The 22,649-nt window shown below is 40.6% G+C and overlaps 1 protein-coding gene across 1 annotated transcript in view; it reads right to left on the bottom strand.

Annotated features, from left to right (window-relative positions):
* COL4A1 (collagen type IV alpha 1 chain) overlaps window positions 1-22,649 on the bottom strand; it is a 1,084,337-nt gene that overhangs the window by 639,670 nt on the left and 422,018 nt on the right. Inside the window, exons 8-10 of the mRNA XM_044071271.1 lie at window positions 20,575-20,601; window positions 18,636-18,710; window positions 18,488-18,550 (exon numbers count right to left, since the gene is read on the bottom strand). Of these exons, the coding sequence (XP_043927206.1) occupies window positions 18,488-18,550; window positions 18,636-18,710; window positions 20,575-20,601 (165 nt within the window). The remainder of the gene's footprint in view (window positions 1-18,487; window positions 18,551-18,635; window positions 18,711-20,574; window positions 20,602-22,649) is intronic.

Below are 22,649 nucleotides of genomic sequence, written 5' to 3'. Positions count from 1 at the left end.
AATTAAGAAAGGGAGATACCTTATAAAAATATAAATCTCCAAACACTTGACCCTACTCAGTTTGGATTTGTCAAAGGGATATCATGCCTGTTAAACCTGTTTTACTTCTTCAAGACGGTCACCAAGGCCCTGGGCAATGGGAAATCTGTGCATACAGCCTAACTAGACTTAGCCAACATGTTTGACACTATCCACCACACAGGTGTCATTGACAAACTCACCCAAATAGGTATCAACCCTTATATCATTAGGTGGACCACTAACTGGCTCACTGATAGAACACATATAGTCAAAATAGGGGAATCCACCTCCAACAAAAGATCTGTAACCAGTGGTGTTCCACAGGGATCAGTCCAGGGACCTCTACTGTTTGGAATCTATTTCTCCAAAGTACAAGCAAAAACTAAAGGTCTGTGGCTGACAAGGTTTGCTGATGACTGAAAACTGGAAGTGGTCATAGAATCTCCAAATGATGAACAAAAAGAAGTTATAACCTCCCTATACTATTCCCTCATCAGGCCAATAATTGAGTACAGTGCCCCTTTTGGTATGTACCTTTCCAAGCACCTGCATCAGTTGGAGAGAACACAAAGGGTCCTCACAAGGAAAATTCAAAGTCTTCAGCATTTGTCCTATGTGGATCATCTGATATCACTGTCACTTTATTCTGTTTCATACAGACTGCTCAGAGATAATCTCTGCCTTGCATATAAGGCAATCTCTGACCCTGCTTTATTAGAAATGTTGCATATCCACAAGTCAAATGGCACACGGGTCGTTCGCTGTAAAGACCTTAACCTGGTATGTGACAATATAACCTGCTGGAGAGACAGATTTGTCTCCCGGAGGTTACCACACCTTTGGAACAGACTGTCAAACAGAGCACCTCATTGGTCCTCTTCAAATGCAATCTGGACAATTGGATGGGTAAATCCATCCTGGGGGTTCCACCTCTGTCCCTCTTGGACAGGGGTAATAGGTGCTGATCATGGAAATAATGATAGAACTTGGACAGGCTTGTAAGGGCCCTTAGGACCATTATCCTGGTAACTTCCTATGATCCTAGATAAAGACATGTGGGTAGATATACAATCCTACAGACAACATGTAGAAGAGGAAATTAAGTTAATGCATCCAAAATGAATTGAATATCTAATATTCTTACTGCAGCAAAGCACATTGGGACAGCATCTCTTATCTAAATTATATACAGTTGTAAGGAGAGTAACAAAAAGTTGCAGTGACAATTATTGGTACTATTTTACCCATATTAATAATATACATCTGAGTGAAAAGAAGATAAAAAAATTAATTCTAATATCTTCTAAACATGCAACTTTATTTCTTAGATGGAATCTCTTTACTTGGAAAATTTTTGCATAGATCTTGCTTCACACCAAATAAAATAAAATTAATGTTGAAGCAGAAAAAAGTATGTTGGAGATGTAAACAAGAACTTAAACTGGATTGCCAACTGTCTTAACACCTTATTGGAATAACATCAATCTCTTTTTGCAGCCTCTTTTTGGAGATAAATTTGTTTTGTCTAAATCACTAATCCTTTTTCATACTCCTATTACTACATGCATTAAAAAATAAAATATAGCATTTTTTGTCTATACTATCTATATCAAGAAAGGTTATAACTCAGAATTGGAAGAACAAATCTACACCCTCCTTTAAAGAATTTATAAATATTGCATCTGAAGTCTGTCACCTGTAAATCATTAACAAATAACCAAGTTCAACCAACTTGAATCACCAAACAGCAAAGCCAGATCCTCGGACTCGACCAGAAAAGATAATCCAGTAGAACCAATTAGCTCCTTAATTGCAATATATTTATACCAGTTTTGGCGCCAAAAAATTCATTAAAGTATGGTATAAATATATTGCAATTAAGGAGCTAATTGGTTCTGAAGAAGTCTGGAGTGTATCAGATGAAAGCGCTTAACCTTGTGGTATAGAGCTCTGTGTACGGACTTTATCAAGTGTCATTTACTGTTCAATAAACTGTTTTTACATTACTACTGGATTATCTTCTCTGGTCGAGTCCGAGGATCTGGCTTTGCTGTTTGGTGATTCAACCTGTAAATCATGACAATTGAAGAACAACCAGGATTGCCTCTTGCTACAATGCATGGACAAAAGATCTGCTTGACAAGCAAACATAACTGCTTTTTAGATTTAATGCAATGTATAATATCTTGATTGACTTGATGGTTAATGGACCCTCCTGTAAACAGTTGTTTTTTCTTCTGTGTTTGAGGTTTAGTTGTATTTTTTTCATATATTATGGTCACAAGTCTCTGAGTGTAAATATTGTTGTGATTATTTTACAAACTGAAAATCCAATAAAAATGAAACCTGTATTGACCACACCTCGTCCTTGTCTAACATTGCTGATACCTGTTACTGTTATTAATAAACTGACAGAAAACCCCTTTCTTGTAAATCTCTTGATACTTGACCACATCTCAGACCGATAGTCACAAACCATACAGATCCTAGCAATATAAGTATCCTCTACTTTTTTCTTGACCTAGGACTGACCAGTAAGACTTCAAAAATTTCTCTGTATCATGTGGTCCTCACTGAAAATATCAAATACTTATTCAATGGGCAGAAATAAAACATTAAACTAACTAACTAACTAACTAACTAACTAACTAACTAACTAACTAAAAAGCTCCACGATCCATCTCTCCATCACAACTAGCACATCCCTTACTGCTGAAACTGTCCCACACCACTGAAACTGTCCCCTGCTGCTAAACCTGTACCCTACCGCTGAAGCCATACCCTATTGCTGAAGCTGTCCTGTACCGCTGAAGCTGTCCACTACCGCTGAATCTGTACCCTAAAGCTGACGCTGTCCCCTACTTCTGAAGCTGTCCTCTACCACTGAAGCTATTCCAAACCGTTGACACTGTCCCCTACTGCTGAAGCTGTCCTACCAATGAAGCTGTCACTTACTGCTGAAACTGTCCCACATCACTGAAGCTGTTGTCTACCACTGAAGCTGTCCCCTACTGCTGCAGCTGAAAATATCAAATACTTATTCAATGGGAAGGAAAAAATAAATAAAAAGTTCCAAGATCCATCTCTCCATCACAACTAGCACATCCCCTACTGCGAAGCTTTCCCACACCATTAAAGCTGTCCCACACCACTGAAGCTGTCCTCTACTACTGAAGCTATCCCACACCACTGAAGCTGTTTCCTACTGCCTAAGCTGTCCCTTACAACTGAAGCTCTCCTCTATTGCTGATGCTGTCCCCCTACTGCAGAAACTGTCCCACACCATTGAAGCTGTCCCCCTACTGCAGAAACTGTCCCACACCACTGAAGCTGTCCCCTACTGCTGAAACTGTCCCACACCACTGAAGCTGTCTTACACTACTGAAGCTGTACCCTAAAGTTGAAGCTGCCCCCTACTACTGAAGCTGTCCCCTACTGCTGAAACTGAATAGGACCTGCTGATCTCCCTTCATAATACAGACCATTTCTTCATCTTCACTTTACTTAATGTGTCTTATATCCTTTTGGTGTCTTCTGCTTTAGCTTGTATTCTTCAAAAACATGTATTCTCATTCTGAATAATGAACACAAGCATATTTTTTAACATTTTTGCTCAATAATTCTGCCAAGAACCAAAAATAATGGAAGAGAACAGTACAAAATAACAGACAATCATTTAATATTGCTGTAATTCACTTTGTAAGTTAATAAACCAAAAGGTTTTGAATCTGCATGCATTTTCTGAAAAATGAGAAGCATGAATCTCTAAAGTCTGAAAGTATTGATTGTAATCCGCAGCAATTTGCCAGAAAATCAACATTTTTGTGGGACTGGCAACAATATGAGTTAAAATGAGGGGTATTCCCAAAAATCTTGGACAGTTTACAGGTATGAAAAGGAATGTACAATGGTTCATACCTGAACAGTAACTATTACTTAGGACAGTGAATTTCTCATGGATGCCCTAGAAGAAATTTTGTCCACAAGAACACCTCAGTGTTTGTTTTTTTGCATAAGTTTCTAGGGACCAGAAAAATATCTGTGAATTTCTAAGGAGAAGTCAGTATCTTGTATTATTGTAATCTGAAAAGTGGGAAATTAAACCATTAAAACTATCTGCAGAGAAAAGACATACTTATTTTGCATTTTATCAGCAGAATTCATGATTATGAGTAAAAAAAGTATGATCCTAACTTTTTTACAGCAATTAATTTGTTATGTCTGCTAGATCTGTTACTAAGAATTATATCTTTTTGTTTCAAAATAATACTGAGGTGAAACATCATCTGAAATTTAAAAAGTGATAAAATATACATTATTGCAATCAGTATTCTGCTTGTCCCACTGCAGGACTCATGTAATCACATAAACATAACATATTTTTGCTCCTGTTTAACACATACATGGATTAACAGTAGAGAAGGAATTATTGATCTCAGGGACATGAGACTGTTGTCTTTTTCATTTTTACCCTCCCACCCACACATCTCACCGTCAAGCCAGTCTACTGGTCACTTCATTGACCTGTTCACTTTCCTCTGAGTGAGAGACCTATGGCTTATTTGTCTGCTCGGGGTGATTCAAGGGCTGAGAGTGGCGTCATTATTCGTTATGGGTCAGTAGAGTCTACTTCAACCCTAATGTTCCCTGCAAATGCCCAGTTGCTACTTCTCAGGTTGGGTATTAAAAGGCATTGTGTGGGGCATTTTCATGCATCTGACAGTGATAAAAGCCAGCTGATTCCTTGCCCTTCTTGAAACAAATGCCTTTGTTGACTGTCCTGTCTCCATCAAGGAGTTAAAATGGACTGTACACTCCTAAATATATGTGTCGCGTCTCTGACCCTGACAGAAATGCAAGCAAGCTCAGCCTTTATTCATAGGTTCATAGGTTCATAGGTTGGTACTAGGCTATCAGCCCTAGGGCATATACAAGCCTAACCATAACAATTCCCTGGCTATTTCTTCCCACATTATTTACGTTCCTTCCTCTCCTGCAGTTAGAGCTTTTAGCATCTGCACCATTAATCGATTTTGACTCATGTTGTCATAGTCAGGTTTCTCCCTCTCCATGTACACAGGATGACATCCTTGTTGTTTGCTGGTGATGTCCTGTTAGTGTCAGCTGACTCTGATCTCCATCTATGTACAGGAGTGATGTACTATTAAATGCAAAATGGCTGAGATTAAATCAGAACTTTCCAATTACATGTCACGGCCCTCTCCTTGGAAAGAGTGGGCTGCCCTGTACAGGTAAGGAGGGGAGCTACCCCATTTGGAGGATCTTATGGTATTGTTTACAGCTAGAGGTAGAGGGAATCTGGGCATTAGCCATTGGAGAGGAACAGCATAGTACTGATAACTTGCATATTCCTATAGCGATTTCTGCAGATTGTTCATTTTAATTATATCACATCCATCTTCTGAAATGTGATTACTTTGGATCATCTTTGTTTTGCTTTGGACTGCATAAAAGTCAATATATCTATACTGTCATTTCCACCAGAATTTGATTACATTTAACTTTTAGCACCTTGAATTTAACTGCTTTTAATTCCTTCTGCTCAACAACTGCCCCCCTCGAAAACCCTTCCACTCTAACGACATGCAACAAAGATATGAGGTTAAATTATCAACCTCAGTAAGACACGATTAAAAAGTAATATGTCACTGAATTAATATGCTATAAATTCTTCAGATGCTAAAATATACAAAACTCTTGAATACAAAATTGTCATATTTCTTTGCATACACCATGTATATAGCATATAGAAATGAAAGGCTTTTAATCGATAATGGGTGTTTCAAAGTTTAACAATATTTCATTAAATTAAATAATAGTTACCCAAAAATTCAGTCAGTGTAAAATCTAGGAAAAAGATTTATTTGCATTCTAGAAAAAATAATCTGTAAACTTAAAATGGGCAGCTGCCGTTATAAGCAGTGTTTAACATCAGCAGTGTCTTTTGAGATATTTATTTTAAAACAAAAGAACACTACCACAACTAAAGGTCTTCCAACATAAAATAAAAATGTAAATAAATCAGAATTAAGACCAGCACAGTGGAAACAACTAACTGTTTACTTAACACAAATATAAGCACTTTCGTGCATAAGCGCTTCTTCAGACTACTTAACCACATGATAAAACATCATTAAATATAATTACAAAAAACAAAACCAGCAAATGAAAACATTTAATAAAAAACAGCTGACTGCTAAAACAATTAAATGCTTTAGTAGTCAGCTGTTTTATTAGATGTTTTTATTCGCTGTTTTTTGTCTTTGTAATGATATTTAATGATGTTTATCATGTTAGTTGTTTCAGCCGTGATGGTCATTCTTCTAATTTATTTATATAGGTTCATAGGTTTATACTAGGCTATCTGCCCCAAGGCATTTATAAGCCTAGCCCAAATTTTTGTGGCTTACGCCACCCATTATATGAAAAAATACTGTGCCCATTAGTTTGTTGTGCCTCTGTCCAGCAGTGACACAGAGATGATTCCCGGGGTAAACCTATGATCTCCCATCCACAGGTCAAGATTTCTCTTGAACAGAGCCAGCGAGGTGCTCTGCCTCACATGGACCGGGACTCTATTCCACAGCATAGGGAGTCTCTGAGTGATAAATCTATCCCTCCAGCACGTCCTATTTATATCCGTGCTAAGGTTTAAGTTGCTTGCTCTAGTGGTTTTGGTGGATTTGGATTTTTTGAGGTGGAGCATGTCCATTAATTCCGGGTTGGACATGGCCTTGTATGTCAGGCACATGTCACCTCTGAGCAGACGGAATGCGACTGAATAGAGCTGCAGTTTCTTCAATCTGGCAGCATATGACAGATTTTGGAGTCCCTTTATCCTTTTGGTGAGGAACTTTTGGGGTCTCTCCAATTACTGCAGATGTCGGGCAAGATACATCCCGAATGGGGCATTGTACTCGATCATTGGTCTGATAAGTGAAGAGTACAGGGGAACAATGACCTCACTAGATCTGGATGTGAATCCCTTCATGATCAGGTGGGCAATGTAGAAGGTCTTTCTAACCACTTTAGCAACGTGAGTGTCAAAAGAAAGGCCACTGTCAACTTGGGTCCCCAGGTCCCTGATAACCTCTTCTGTGCTTAGTGGATTGCCACCTATATGGTAGCTTGGGGTTACCTTGTTTTTCCCGAAGGATATGACTATACATTTTTTGGCGTTTAACTTCAGGCCATGGCTCTGGCACCAGCTATCTGTTTCCGTGAGTCCCTTCTTAAGGATATCCGTGTCCGATGCACTTTCCACTATGGCGCCCAGTTTGCAGTCGTCTGCAAACTTTGTCAGCCAATGTCCTCCCATGTTGGCCTGTACTTCTGAGAAGTAGATGCCGAACAATAGGGGGCCAAGGACCGAGCCCTGTGGGACACCACTTGTGACCGGCTTGGAGTCTGACATAGCGCCAGCAACTCTAACCCTGTGGGTTCTGTCCTTAAGCCAGTTTGCAACCCATCTTGTGACATATGGGTTTACATTTAAGCTGGTAAGTTTTTCTACAATACCCGAGTGGGGTATTGTGTCGAAAGCCTTTGCAAGGTCAAGGTAGGCTGTATGGACTGCCTTTCCCTCATCAATGGCCTTGGTGACTGTTTCAAGAAGTCGACCAAGTTCAAAAGGCATGATCTGCCCTTGCTGAAGCCAAACTGGGTCGGGTCCAATGTCTGCAAGTCCCCTATATCTTTGTTTATGAGCTCCATTATGATCCTCTCCATAGCTTTGCAGACTAGACTTGTTAAGCTTATGGGGCGGTAATTACCAGGGTCCGTAGAGGCACCGCCTTTGTGGAGTGGGACCACAGTTGCCGTACGCCACTCCTTGGGCACGTATCCTGTGGTAAGGCTGAGATTAAACAGCTTCCTTATGTGCGGGTTTAATTCCTCATTTAGCTCATGTAGCACACAGCCGGGGACACCATCCGGTCCCATTGATGCTGTGTTTTTAGCTTTAGAGAGAGCAGCTTTCACCTGTGCATTTGAGATGTCTGGGAGGCTACACTCCGCTGGGATAGTTCTCTCTCCTTTAGGGGGGGAGAGGGGGGTGAAGTTTGCACTGAACCTGTCTGCCAGTATGTTGGCAATGTCTGTGGGTTCAGTGATTTTTGTATCACTTTGGACTAATTCTGAGCATATCTGGGAGTTTCCACCCAGGTTCCTAACATAGCTGAAAAAGGCCTTATGATTGTCCTTTGAATCCATGGCAATTTTTCTCTCAAAATTGGCCTTAGTTGATTTTATGAGTGCTCGTATTTTTTTACTAATAATGATCAGGGGTGACTTCCCTTTTATGGATTTTGTTCTATCATGTAATAGCTTTCTCCTCTTATTGTAAAGTTTGTTAATGGCTGGGGTCCACCAGACTGGACGTTTGCCCTTTGTGGAAAGAGTCTTGGTTTTATTTGGGATTGCCTGATCCATGCAGTCCTGGAGGTGTTCATAGAAGGCATTTGTAAGGGCTTCCGCAGCTTGGGTTGTGGTTTCCACTGGCTTAGGGGCCTTGAAGGATACCACACCAGTCTTGAGTAGTGTGAAGTTTGCTTTAGAGAAGTTCTTCACTGTGGTCTTTTGTTTGGGGTGGGGGCGGATGTGGATTTCCAGTGAGATTAGTTTATGATCAGATCTCACCAATGAGGGATATACTTCCGTGTGGAGCATTTTGTCCCCATGTTTGTGATAATGAGATCTAGTATATTTTCTCCTCTCATGGGAACAGTGACTAGCTGTTCCATGGCATTTTAATTTATGAACTCCAGAAACCGTTGGGCTAGAAAGTTAGGGCTTGAGTAATGTTCCCAGTCTATATTCGGGTAGTTGAAGTCACCCAATATGATGGTGTTTGGAGATACATTTATACCCTCCAGTGTCTTCAGGAAGGCTGTGTGGGGTTCCTGAGTTTGAGAGGGTGGCCTGTAGCATGCTACAATTTGCAGAGCAGTTTTGCCTATGGTTAGTTGCACCTGGATGGTTTCCGAAGCTTCGTGCGTTGCCACCAACCTGAAGGTGTGGGTATCCTTTATGAATATGGATACACCCCCTCCTTTTGTGGTGTGGTCCGGGTTTTGGGGCTGAAACGCATGATATGAGGTAAAACCTTAATAGTGCCGGGGTGCTCTCAGGAGCCTTGAACCAGGTTTCAGTTACAGCACAGACATCGATGTTCTCCATACTGAGAAGGGCCTTGAGTGCGTGCATTTTGAGATTTAGACTTCTGGCATTGAGCAGCATTACCCTCAGTTTCTTCCCATTTTTGTTTTCTAAGGTGGTAGGTTTAGAATTTGAGCCTTGCCTAAAAAAGGCACTATGGGGGTGGCAAGAGCCTTAGCCAATATCCGGAATCCCAAGGGTGACAGGTGCTAGCCGTCCCTTGCGAAGCAGCGTGGCTTGTCAAGCATGTCATCCCAGGCAGACAGACACTGGATCCCCTTTGAATGACACCAGACATTAAGCCAATTGTTAAAGCTGATCATCTTGTCTCTATATTGTGGCATCATTCTTGTTGAAGGAAGGATACTGCTCAGGGTTAGGGTCATACCTGCCTGGGCTACATAATCAGAGAGCTCCTCTATGTCTCTTTTCATGTAGTCCAGGGAGGTACGTCTCAGGTCGTTCACACCAGCATGGACAATGACTGTGTCATATTTGTACTTGCCGTGGAGTGACCCGAGTGCTTGTGTTATGTGGCGGATTCTAGCCCGATAGGCAGCTTACTGTGACCCTCACCTTGTTCAGCCTGGTGAGTGGGACGTCAGTGTGTCTGACTATGGAGTCACCTATGACAAGTATGTTTGGTGTTGTATTTGGCCTTAAGGGCTGTGACTGCTTTGCACACTGCTTTTGTGGTTTATGTGTTGCTTGTGGGGTGTCTTGAGGTAGCAGTTGTTTGGGTGTCTGCTTTGGAGGCCTCTGCTGTTTAGGTAAATTTTACTCAGAGCCTCCGAGTATGTCTTTGTGTGTTTATGTGTTTGATTCAGTGGTGTGGTAGCATTATGTGAGGCTGGTTTTGTGGTGTGTGTAGTTGCCTTCTCCTCCTGTCTGGTCTTGCCAGTCCTGAGTTGAGAGAGCTCAGCCTCCAGTTTGGCTAAATAGCTGCATCTCTCACAAGTATTTGTGTTATGTGGGAGGAGGAGAGGGTTGTCTGTGTACATGAGGCAGTTATAACATTGCCTCAAGATTCCCAGATTCACCAGCTGGACCGGAGAGGAGATTGACAACTGACCTTTGGACATGCTAGAATAATATTGGGAATTCCTTAATAATTGAAAACAAGGGCCAGTGGGGAGTGAGGGTGTAGTGCTTTTAATTTTTAGTGCTGACTTATATAATTGCTTTAGTGAGCAAGTGCCAGGTAACTTGAGTGCAATGTGTTACAAGTAACTAAATGCAAAACGACAAACAGTAACTTTCTTTCAAGTGAAACAAGGAAATAAGTACAGTAAGCAATGCAGATATCACTAGTGATCCACAGAAGCACTGAGAAGCAGGTATTAGGTGGAATTAGCTTCCAGGGAAATAACAAGCAAACAAACAACAAGCATATAAACAAAGCTAGATTCAGCAGGCCTGGATCTAGTCTATGCTAGAGCAAACAAAGTGTACCAATTTCAGTAAGATACAGTTCTAATATTCAGGCACTATAAACCTTTAACCAGAAATTCCCAGCTCAGAAGGGCAGAGTCCAGCCTCTTCTCCCACAAGAGTGCAGACCACGAACCTTCTTAATGTAAAATAACTGGCCTGAAGCCCAAGTGCCTAAACCAGAACTAATACACTTGGACACTGGGCTCTCAATCAGCAGTTCCCAACTTAGAAGGATGAAAGCTACCTGTCCTGCCACCACAGTGCTTGCCACAAACCTTCCTAATGTAAAACAACTGGTCTGAAGCCCAAGTGCTTAATCCAAAAGACTTAGAATGATAGCTACACTTTAATGAAGTTACAATCAAGCAGTAACAAAATGCAATTGAATACTTTAGAGAATGTCTGGATTAGTGCTCAAGTTACACAAACAAAGCTAGATCCAGCAGGCCCGAATCCAGTCTATGCCACAGCAAACAAGGCGCACCAACTTCAGTAAGAAGCAGTTCAGATATGCATGCACTATAAGCCTTTAACCAGAAATTCCCAGCTCAGAAGGGCAGAGTCCAGCCTCTCCTCCCACAAGAGTGCAGACCACGAACCCTCTTAATGTAAAATAACTGGCCTGAAAGCCCAAGTGCTTAAACCAGAATTAATACACTTTTAGAATAACAGACACTGTGCCCTCAATCAGCAGTTCCCAACCTAGAAGGATGTAAGCTACCTGTTTTGCCACAACAGTGCAGACCACAAACCCTCTCAGTGCAAAACAACTGGTCCGAAGCCCAAGTGTTTAAACCAAAAGGCTTAGAATGAGTTACACCAAGCAGTAATAAATACAATTGAGTATTTTTAAGATGATGCAAAAGTAAAATGAAGTAGGTAGAAACACAAGTACAGTAAAAGCAGATGAAAATTTTTTTTTTTTTTTTTTTTAATCTGAACAAGTTCTGAGATCAAAGAAACAGATTTGAGTGCTGAAACTAGAAAACTGGCTAGTTATAAGAAAAAAAAAACAAGCTAGAAGGCTTCCCTCAAACACAGAAGGGCTTGGGGACTCAGAAGCCTATAAATAGTCTATACCACTTAACAGGAAAGGCAGGAAATAAGCTTAATTTTTTTTTTTGTCTGTTTCCCAGATGCTCTCTTTGTACACAGTAGGAGTGCCTGAAATCAGAATATGATCTCACTGCACTCAGTTGAGTGAGCAAATGAGATGAGCCCAGAGGCAGGCTGAGGGGCGGGCAGTTTCAAGGCCACTAAGATTAACACCAAAACAAAAACAGGGAGGGTGGGTGAGAATAACTGAAGAGCAGAAAAACTGCCAGTTCAGTTAAATATTCCTTCAACACAGTTTAAATCAAATTAAATACCGTATTTTTTTTTTTTAAAAAGTGCAGATAAAGGTACTTAAATTCTCTTATACGTCCAGTTGAATATAACCAAGTTCTTAGCCGGCCAAAGCTGAGGTTTTTAAGCAGAAAATATTTCACAATGCACCACTTAACTAGGCAAGGACAGGAAATCAAAGAATGTGGCCACCCCCACACCTGTAATTATTAGCAAATAACAAAATTCAGCAAACACTTGCTTCAGTTCAAGTTACTAAAGAGCAGAAAAACTGCCAGTTCAGTTAAATATTCCTTCAACACATTTTAAAACTTAAGGTTAAAGTATTTTGTTATGATGAAGCTCTGCATCATAGCATCTGATGAGAAAAGTGCCACAGTGCATTTTCCATAGTTTATCCACATTTATTTATTTATTTGGGCTGCTTTTTCATTTAAAAGCTTACTAAACTTTTTACTGAAAGCAAGGCCCAAGTAAAAGTAGTGCTTTTTCTGGTGACATCATCTTTGGCATGAGTCCATGAACTTTAATGGGCGCATGTCTGAGCATGCACAGCATACATCCATTAATGTTTATGGACATATTCCTTGTTTACCTGAATTGATGTCACTGAGGTTAAAGTTCACCATAATGAGCCCCCCAAGCCTTTTTGTGTTGGAGGGAAGCCTTCTAGCTTATCAGTGGGAGTGGTAAGCACCAGGTAGCCTATCTACCACGGGAAGAGTGGGTTTTGGCCCTAAAATTGTAGTTCATTGTCCATTTGGGCAGTTTTTCCATCTCTTTCTACTTTCTGGTTAAAAGCCCATTTTGCGTTTGGTCCCTGTCTTTCCTATAACTAGTGTAGTGTAGTCAAGGTACAGATTTGCTGTATCCAGGACTGTTGGTAAGCTTCTGAGCCCCCCCCCCCAAGCCCTTCTGTGCTGGAGAGAAGCCTTCTAGCTTATCAGTGGGAGTGGTAAGCATCAGGTAGCCTATCTACCGCAAGTGGAGTGGTCCCTGGCCCAGAAATTGTAGCTACTGGCCGTTTGAGCAGTTTTTTCCATCTCTTTCAACTTTCTGGTTTGAAAGCCACACTTGTGCCTGTTTCCTGCCTTTCCTATAACAAGCCTAGTCCGGTTACAGAGTTGCTGTGTCCAGGATTGTTAGTAAGCTTCTGAGCCCCCTAAGCCTTTCTGTGTTGGAAGAAAGCCTTCTAGCTTATCAGTGGGAGTGGTAAGCACTAGGTAGCCTGTCTACCACGGGAAGAGTGAGTTTTGGCCCAGAAATTGTAGTTTATTGACCATTTGGACAGTTTGTCGTCTCTTTCAATTTCTGGTTTAAAAGACCACATCTGCGCTTGTTTCCCATCTTTCCTATAACTAACCTACTGGGTAGCACTAAAATGCCTTAAACTGATACAAGCCTTTTAGCTTAGAAGAGAGACTTTGGAGTGATTATCAGTTTTCTGTACTTTCTTGCTGTACTTAACTGTTTTCCGCCTAAATGCAGATTTTCCAGCGTTTATTATGATTTAAAAGCTTGTTTTTTTCACATATTGTACTTATTTGACTGCCTGCACTTTTAAAAAGTTGTTTTTTGTTTAAACAATTTAACTGTTGTAGGCTACACACTAAAGTGCGATAGCCTTTTCTGATCGTTTGTAGTCGTTTAAAGCTGTTTTAAGTGTATTTTTTACTGTTTTTGCCTTATCTTTTCAAAAAAAAAACCAAAAACAAAAAAAAAATTCCTTGTTTCCTGCCTTTCTAAGCTAGTATAGTCCAGTTTTCAGGCTAGTGCTGAATTCAGGGCTGTGATACTAGTTTCTGAGTTGCCCATACCTTACTTGGATAGAAGAAAGTTTCTCTGTTCACCTGTGAGATAGGGGAGCTTTGAGCAACCTATCTGTCCCTGGAGGAGTGGTTCCAGCCCAGACGTTAGTAGTTTATTGGCCATTTTGGGCTAATTTCTATCTCTTTTATTTCCCTACTATGCCGGTTAGCTACAGTTAAATTATTCCCGGCTCCACTAAGTCTGCTCTTCAGTTTTTCCCTTGAAACGAGTCTAACTCTCAACCTAAGCACTCAAAAAGCATCTTACAGCCCAGCACTTGCTCAGACCTAATAGCAAGCACTAATATACCCAGACACTGATTGCCTAGCAGGGCAAGGCTCTTTATTCACCCCTCATCAACCAAGCGACTAAGCAGCTCACCCTACTATTCAGGCATAACCAAAGGGCAAATTCAGGTACACTCTCCAGTTCAGCTGGTGAATCTGGGTATCCTGAGGCAATGTTACAACTGCCTCATGTACACAGACAACCCTCTCCTCCTACCACAAAACACTAACATATGCGAGAGATGCAATTATACAGCCAAACTGGAAGCTAAGCTGTCTCCACCCAAGACTGGAACAGACAGTCAAGAGGAGAAGGTTAACACTTGCACCACACCTCCAGCCGCACACAGACCTACTAAAACAGCACTGGCAAAAAATACACATAAATACACAAAATCATAATCGGAGGCTCTAAATAAAAACCTGCAAAAGCATCAGAGGCCTCCAATGCAGACACCCAAACAACCTGCGCTTCCTGTTACAAACCAGACAACACATAAAACACAAAATAAGTGTGCCACACAATCACAGCCCTTAAGGTGAAATAACATTCCTAACACACTAGTAATAGGTGACTCTATAGTCAGGCACACTGAAGTCCCACTCACTAGGCTGGACAAGCAGAAGGTTACTGTTAGCTGCCTGTCGGGAGCCAGAATCCGCCACATAACACAAGCACTCAGGTCACTCCAGAACAAGTACAAATATGACTCTGTCAGTGTTCATGTTGGTGTGAATGACCTGAGACATACTTCCCTGGACTACATGAAAAGAGACATGGAAGAGCTCTCTGATCATGCAGCCCAGGCTGGTATGACCCTGACCTTGAGTAGCATCCTGCCTTCACCAATAATGATACCTCAGTATAAAGAAAAAATCATCAATTTCAACAACTGGCTAAGCTTCTGATGTCATTCAAAGGGGATCCAGTGTCTGTCAGCCTGGGACGACATGCTCGACAAGCCACATTGCTTCACAAGCGATGGCTTGCACCAGTCACCCCTAGGCTTTCGAATACTGGCCAAGGCTCTTGCTGCCCCCATAGTACCTTTTTTAGGCAAGGCTCAAAAGTCAAACCCACCTCTGTAAACAGCACAATTAACAAAAAAACTGAGGGTTATGCTACTCAACGCCAGGAGTTTAAATCTCAAAATGCACGCGCTCAAAGCACTCCTCAGTATGGAGAACATCGACATTTGTGCAGTAACTGAAACCTGGTTCAAGGTTCCAGAGAGCACCCCAGCACTACCAGGCTACAACTCATACCACATGTTTTGGCCACAGAACACGGACCTAAACACAAAAGGAGGGGGTGTATCCATACTCATCAAGGATACCTACACTTCCAGGTTAGTGGCACAGCATGATACCTCTGAGATCATCCATGTGCAACTAACATCGGGCAAATCTGCAATGCAAATTGTGGCCTGCTACACATCATCCTCCATGACCCAGGATCACCACTCCACCTTTCTGGAGATACTGGAAAACATGAAGGTCCTACCGAACACCCTGATATTGGGCGATTTCAATTACCCTACCATTCATTGGGAAAACTACTCGAGTACAAATTCCCAGGCCCAGCGCTTCCCGGAATTCATCAACTCAAATGCCCTGGATCAGCTGGTAAACTCCCCTACCAGAGGTGAAAACATATTGGACCTGGTCATCACCAACATGGGCGACAGGTTTTCAAACACAAGAGGTCACCCCGTCACTGGTAAGATCAGACCATAAACTAATCACTCTGGATGTCCACACCCCACCACCAGCCCCAACTAAGGAAACCACAGTAAAAAACTTTTCTAAAGCAAACTTCACCTTACTTAAGACAGAGGTGGTAAGTTTCACAGCCCCCATGCTAAAGGATAATGCTGCCCAAGATGCAGAAACCTTTACAAATGCACTCTATGAGCACCAACAAGGATGCATGGATCATGCCATCCCTAGCAAAACCAAGACTCACTCCTCTAAGAGAAGGAAACCAGTTTGGTGGACCCCTGCAATAAACAGGCTATACAATAGAAGGAGGAAACTAATTCAGAAAAAAGCAAATCCCAAGAAGGAAAGACATCCCTGATCAGTATCAGTAAAAAACTAAGGTCCCTCATGAAATCATCCAAGGCTAACTTCGAAAGAAAAATAGCCAAGGATTCAAAAGATAACCACAAAGCCTTCTTTAGCTATGTTAAGAATATAAGCGGCAACATGCAGATATGCACTGAATTAATGCAAAATAGCACAAAATATACTGAACCTACTGATATTGCCAACATCCTGGCAGATAGAATCAGTGCAAACTTCACCCCACTCTCACCTCCAAAAGGTCCCACAACAATACTGGAAAAGTGTAGTGTCCCAAAAATCACAGACACCACAGGTGAAAACAGCCCTTTCAAAAGCCAAACACACAGTGTCAATGGGACCAGATGGAGTCCCAGGCTGCATCTTGCATGAACTACAGAACAAACTAACCCCCCACCTAAACACGCTATTCAACCTCAGCCTCTACACAGGCTATGTGCCCATAGAATGGCGCACAGCAATGGTTATTCCTCTCCACATGGTAACTATCGCCCCATAAGTCTGACTAGCCTGGTCTGCAAGGCTATGGAGCACATCATCATGGAACTCATTAACAAAGACATTGTGAACCTCCAAACACTTGACCTGACCCAGTTCAACTTTGTTAAGGGCAGATCATGCCTACTAAACCTGGTTAACTTCTTCGAGACAGTCACCAAGGCCATAGATGAGGGAAAGGAGGTGGTTCACACAGCCTACCTTGACCTCGCCAAGGCTTTTGACACCATTCCCCACTCGGGTATTACAGAAAAACTCACCAGCCTGAACATAAACCTCTACGTCATAAGATGGGTTGCCAACTGGCTTACAGACAGAACTCACATGGTAAGAATAGTGGGCTCCAGGTCCAACTCTAAACCAGTCACAAGTGGTGTCCCGCAAGGCTTGGTCCTGGAACCCCTACTGTTCGGCATATACTTCTCAGAAGTACAGGCAAACACAGGAGGACTATGGCTAACCAAGTTTGCAGATGACTGCAAACTGGGAGCCATAATTGACTCTCTGGCTGACATGGACATCCTCCAAAAGGGCCTTACTGAGATGGACATCTGGTGTCAAAGTCATGGCCTCAAGCTAAATGCCAAAAAATGCATAGTCATCCCATTTGGGAAAAACAAAACTCCCACAAATTACCACATAGGTGGCAGCCCCCTTAATACAGAAGAGGTAATAAGAGATCTGGGACCCAGGTAGATAGTAATCTCTCCTTTGGCAATCATATCACCAAAGTAGTTAGGAAATCCTTCTGTGTGGCCCATCTGATTACTAAAGGGTTTGCATCTAGAAATAAAGAGGTTATAGTGCCCCTCTACTCGTCACTCATTAGACCCATCATAGAGTACAATGCCCCATTTGGGATGTACCTCACAAGACACTTCCGACAGCTGGAAAGACCACAAAAGTACCTCACCAAGAGGATTACTGGCCTCAAACATATGTCCTATGCAGCCCGACTGAAATAACTCTGGCTGTACTCAGTGGCATATCGCTTACTCAGAGGTGATCTCTGCCTGACTTACAAAGTCATGTCCAACTCAGAATTGATGGACATGCTCCACCTAAAGAAATCCAAATCACTGCAAACCATGCGCTCTAGTGAGCTAAACCTCGACACAGCTATAAATAGAACATGCTGGAGGGATAGATTCCTGTCACAGAGACTCCCCATGCTTTGGAACAAAATTCCAAATTACATCAGGCAGAGCCCCTCACTAACACTCTTCATGAGAAACCTTGACAAGTGGATGGGTAACAGAAAATACTCCTCTGGGATCACTTCATTGGCTCTGCTTGACAGAGGATCAGTTAATTAATCAATGGAGCGGCAAAAGCCGACACACTCTGGCTAGGTTTATAAATGCCATTGGGCAGATAACCTAGTACCTACCTATGAACCTATAAGTATACAGTGGCATCAGCACAGGGAACATGATTTTTGCAGAGGATTTTTTTCTTTTCACTGTACATTGAATCTAATTGGTGAGTTATGCATCACATATGGTGGTGAAACAGTAGTTACACAGGTATGGCTAAAACACTTTAACAAAAACTAGAATTATTGCAGTTGCAGAAAGACTGTATCATCTCACCATTGGTTAGAATGGTCGGCCTCCATGTGGCATTTGTATCCACACCATTACCAAACAGGCCATCACAGTAACTCTCTCCTATGCATCGGTCACTGACGAGGCAGTACACCATTTTCTACTTTGAGATGACCTGCAGTCTTTTGCTTTAATTTGGTGATGTTTCCTATTCTTATCAGAAGGAAGTATGAGAACTTAGTTCTGAATTTTAAATTAACTGATTAAGGACAGCTTACTTACCTGCACTCCTTGGAAACCAGGTTGGCCAACTGGGCCTCGCAATCCTGGAGATCCTGGCAAACCCTGTTGAAAACAAAATTCATAAAGATGTCAGGACTTAATTCCAAGAAAATTGTGTTTATTAAAAGCTATGCATGTAAACACTTACTGGTATGCCAGGCCTGCCAGGTAAACCTTTTTCTCCTTTGATAATCGGTCCTCCAATTAGGTCTCCCGGTTCACCCTGAAATGAAAGACAGTGGACTTGTTTATGAAAACACATAAAGGAGATGAACTGTTTACTCCTATTGTCCTGACTTCATAGTATTTTAAATATGCATTAATGTCTGCTTATGTCAGCTACATTAAAAGTGCATGTATTCCATTTAAAGTGCATGTATTCTTCTCAGTATCTAATAACCACACACACACACACACACACACACATATATATATATATATATATATATATATGTATATATATATATATATTTTTTTAACATATTCTGTATATATATATATATATATATATATATATATATATATATATATATATTAACATATTCTGGCCTGCACGCAATGCATACATCCACACACACACACACACACACACACACACACACACACACACACACACACACACACACACACACACACGCATGTATAATTGCATATTTATAGCTAGCATTCGCCCATTTAAAATATCGGTGAAAGCAGAATTATAAACTTAGAAAAGGCTTATAAATCGCATTGAGCAAAACCTTATAATAGTTTTGTTTCCTTGGAAATACTGCATAAATGGCTTATTTTCCTTCCCAGTTGAGTTGACCCAAATGTTGCTGCTGTGGACATGATGATGGGTAGTAGCTATGCTGAGCTCAAGCTAACTCTTCATTTTTCTTGACAACTGTTGTTAAAACGATTACAATGAAGTGCTAGAAAAAATATAAAGCTCTACAGACAAAGGAAGTGAGAGGGATGACAAATGAGGTTTTTAAAAAAGAAGGTAAAAAGCCTAAGGATAAAGGCCTAGCAAGGAGTATGGGAAAATTGAACCTCTTGCCTGTACTTTACTTTTGGAACTTAGAGCAATACTGCTTAGAACACATGAGGGAATTGGGCTTTGCTGGAGGGCCTGTGGCCAGAGGGTTAACAAAATCAAAGATGATGAGAAGAAATGCATTTAATGTTTGATAGGATCAGGTGTATATGCTTCACTTGTCCTGTTTTTGTCTGTAGTTGGTAAATAGAAAATTCTTACTTAATTGTATTTAAGTGTATGTTTTGAGAATGTTAGTGGTGTTTTAGATGGGTCCAAATAAAGTCTGGCTTTCTCAATCAATCAATCAATCAATCAATCAATCAATCAATCAATCAATCAATCAATCAATCACTCAATAAACAAAACAAAACAAAGCAAAAGAAAACATTAAAAAAATGCCACAAACTTGCATGTTTCCTAATTTATATATCGCATAATGATTTCTTAAGGGCTTGTGTATGAAAGACAAGGGCACTTTAAAAGTCCTTTTAAAATGTTCAAGCTCTCATAACATAAAAACAAATATTATCATTAGAAAATTACTTGTATTATTCTCTCATCTTATTAGTTATGTATTAACTGTGATGACTTAATCTGGGCTGTGCTTCAAAATGGTCAGTTACGATCAGTACACTACCTCAGTAAACATATAAACCAACAAGGAAACAAATACATGCATAAATGATTAAACATGTCCAGAATTATGCCCAGTAATGCAATATTCTTGACTTTCATCCAGCATTGACTAGTTACAGCTATAGGAATATTAAAAGTGGGATTTGAGAATGTGTTTGAATCTGTACCTAAAAGAGGAACTATAAGCCAGCGAACGCATGCGAATATGTACGTATATGTGTGTGTGTATGTGCGCGAGTGTGTGGGCACTTGTACGATCATGCAAGTATGTGTGTGTTTGTGTGAGTCTATGTGTGTTGTTGGAAGATGCATTCTGGTAATGTTTTTATAAAGGTAAAATAATTGTATTTAGCAGTGTAAATAGCAACAGGTTGCTTATTTCAAGCTGCATGGCAATGAATAGCTGAGGATGCAGTAAATCTAATCTTACCTTTAATCCTGGTAATCCTGGGGGGCCCTGTGAAACACATAATGAAAGGATTCAATCATTTCTGGTTTTGTTTTAATTCACAACAGAAATAGCAGGCATAAAATCTGTTAACAAGCAATACTAGCATAAAGATCAAATAATTTCTAAATGTATGAACTCTTTGAGAGATTATAAGGCAGAATTCCAAAAAAATGGCAAAGGAACAACCCAGAAATCAAGCAAACATTTCTAGCACCTAGAACACAATGGTATTACACAGGGGATAAACCTGACATTTTGTGAGCCAGTTTGCCAAAAGGGGCAGAGTGGGACTGAGTCAACAACTGGCTATGACTTAAGTTGCTCTCCTGGAATTAAGTGAATGAGACAAGAGAAAGTGGGAACTGCACCTTGACAGCTTAATTGAAGAGGAAAGATTAATTTTGGTGCATGCATTAGAATTTATATTGTCAGTAGTGCTGTATAAATGGCTTTTCAGAGAAAAGTGCTTCATCTCTATTATGTTTCCTGCCCTGCAGTGTAAAGGTTTGCTTGTGATGCGTGTTTCATGAAAAAGTGAATCTAATTTTATAATCACAAGTGATGCACAGGCTCATAAGTACTATTGTTATAAAAAGGTCCTACATGGAATAGTATAAACTAGACCTGGAAAAGTAATCAAACACCAGAATGTTTCAATAAATGGTTAAAGAAACTATCACAATCCCAGTTAAAGAAATGAACAACCTCATACGTTGTACATTTACTGGGCAGCAGAAGTCATGTTTCATTACGCATGTAACATGATTCAGGTTGTTCAAGGAGCTGTAGATGATATCAAAAGCTTGTGATTCCTTGCAAATATAAGTCTCTATGAAGAACATCTATAAAGCAACAGTAGTAAATGTATTCAACCATAAGAGTCAGAAAAATACAAATACATTGCCTTTAGATTGCAGCAGTGCATAATGTAATTAATTTTGAAAAAATACTTGTGTAAACTAGAATGAGGCATGCTTGTTTGTGAACCAGAAGAAACACAGAGCAGCATCAAATGACTGTAATAGTCACTTTGAGGAAGGATTGGGGAGGGGAAGGTCAACCAGGACCCAAACCAAACAGCACTCCATGGGATGTGCTTCATTGAATGAGGAGAAAAAAAGTAATTTGATGTGGATAGACATAATGCTGAATAATTCCTACAACACTCATCAAGAAACTATACATGGAGGCAAAGTGAATGCTGAAAGGGAATGTTTAACTGTTAACAACAAGGATTATCATTAATGATTACATAATGATGGTTAAACCAGGTAAACATCAAGCAAAAAATGCAAACAGCCTCCAGTGCTATTCAGTAAGAAAAGTAACATGTATAGAACTAGTAAAGGTCATACTAGAGAAATCTTGTCAGAGGCATGACTTGGAGGGGTTACTGTGATCTGGTCTTCAAGAAAGAGCAACAATAAACCTGCATACTTACAGGTTAATGATCAAGATATTAGTCCTGAGCAAAATCTTATAGTGCATTCTTTAAGGCACATTTATGTACTTGCAGGAGGAGACAAGGCTTTGTATTTGCCTATCTATCTGTCTGTCTATCTATCTATCTGTCTATCTATCTATCTATCTATCTATCTATCTATCTATCTATCTGTACAATCTGTCTGTACATAATGCCAGCCATAAAAACTCTTAACAGCAGGCATGCTTGGCTGATAAACTTGCAAGTATTTGCCTGGCAGTCATTTGTTCTTCATAAGAGTAGCTAAATTGTCCAGTTCCACTCATGTACAATGCTGGATCAAGTGTTTGATGACCTAGGCAGCTGCCTAGGTGCAGGTGCTGACTTGGAGGGGACAGCCAAACAAGATTAATTAAAAAAAAAGAAAAGAAAAGAAAACGTTTTTCTGCTTTGCTCTGCAAACAAGCCGGTACTGCTTCTTTAAGACTAACATTTCCTGATAGGCATGCAACAGCTCCAGCCTCTTTCACTGACTGATGCTTTCAGCTGTTAAGCCAATGAGACTGTGGTAGGCACATATGCATTCAGAGAGAATGAGAGATCTTAAAGGTACTGCCTCAAGATTTAGTCT

This window comes from Protopterus annectens, chromosome 5.part0 (genome assembly GCF_019279795.1).
Source record: "Protopterus annectens isolate FY-2018-M chromosome 5.part0, PAN1.0, whole genome shotgun sequence".
NCBI classification, from domain to species: Eukaryota; Metazoa; Chordata; order Ceratodontiformes; family Protopteridae; genus Protopterus; species Protopterus annectens.
The sequence above is the reverse complement of the archived record's forward strand: the minus strand, read 5'-3'. Positions and strand labels throughout refer to the sequence as shown.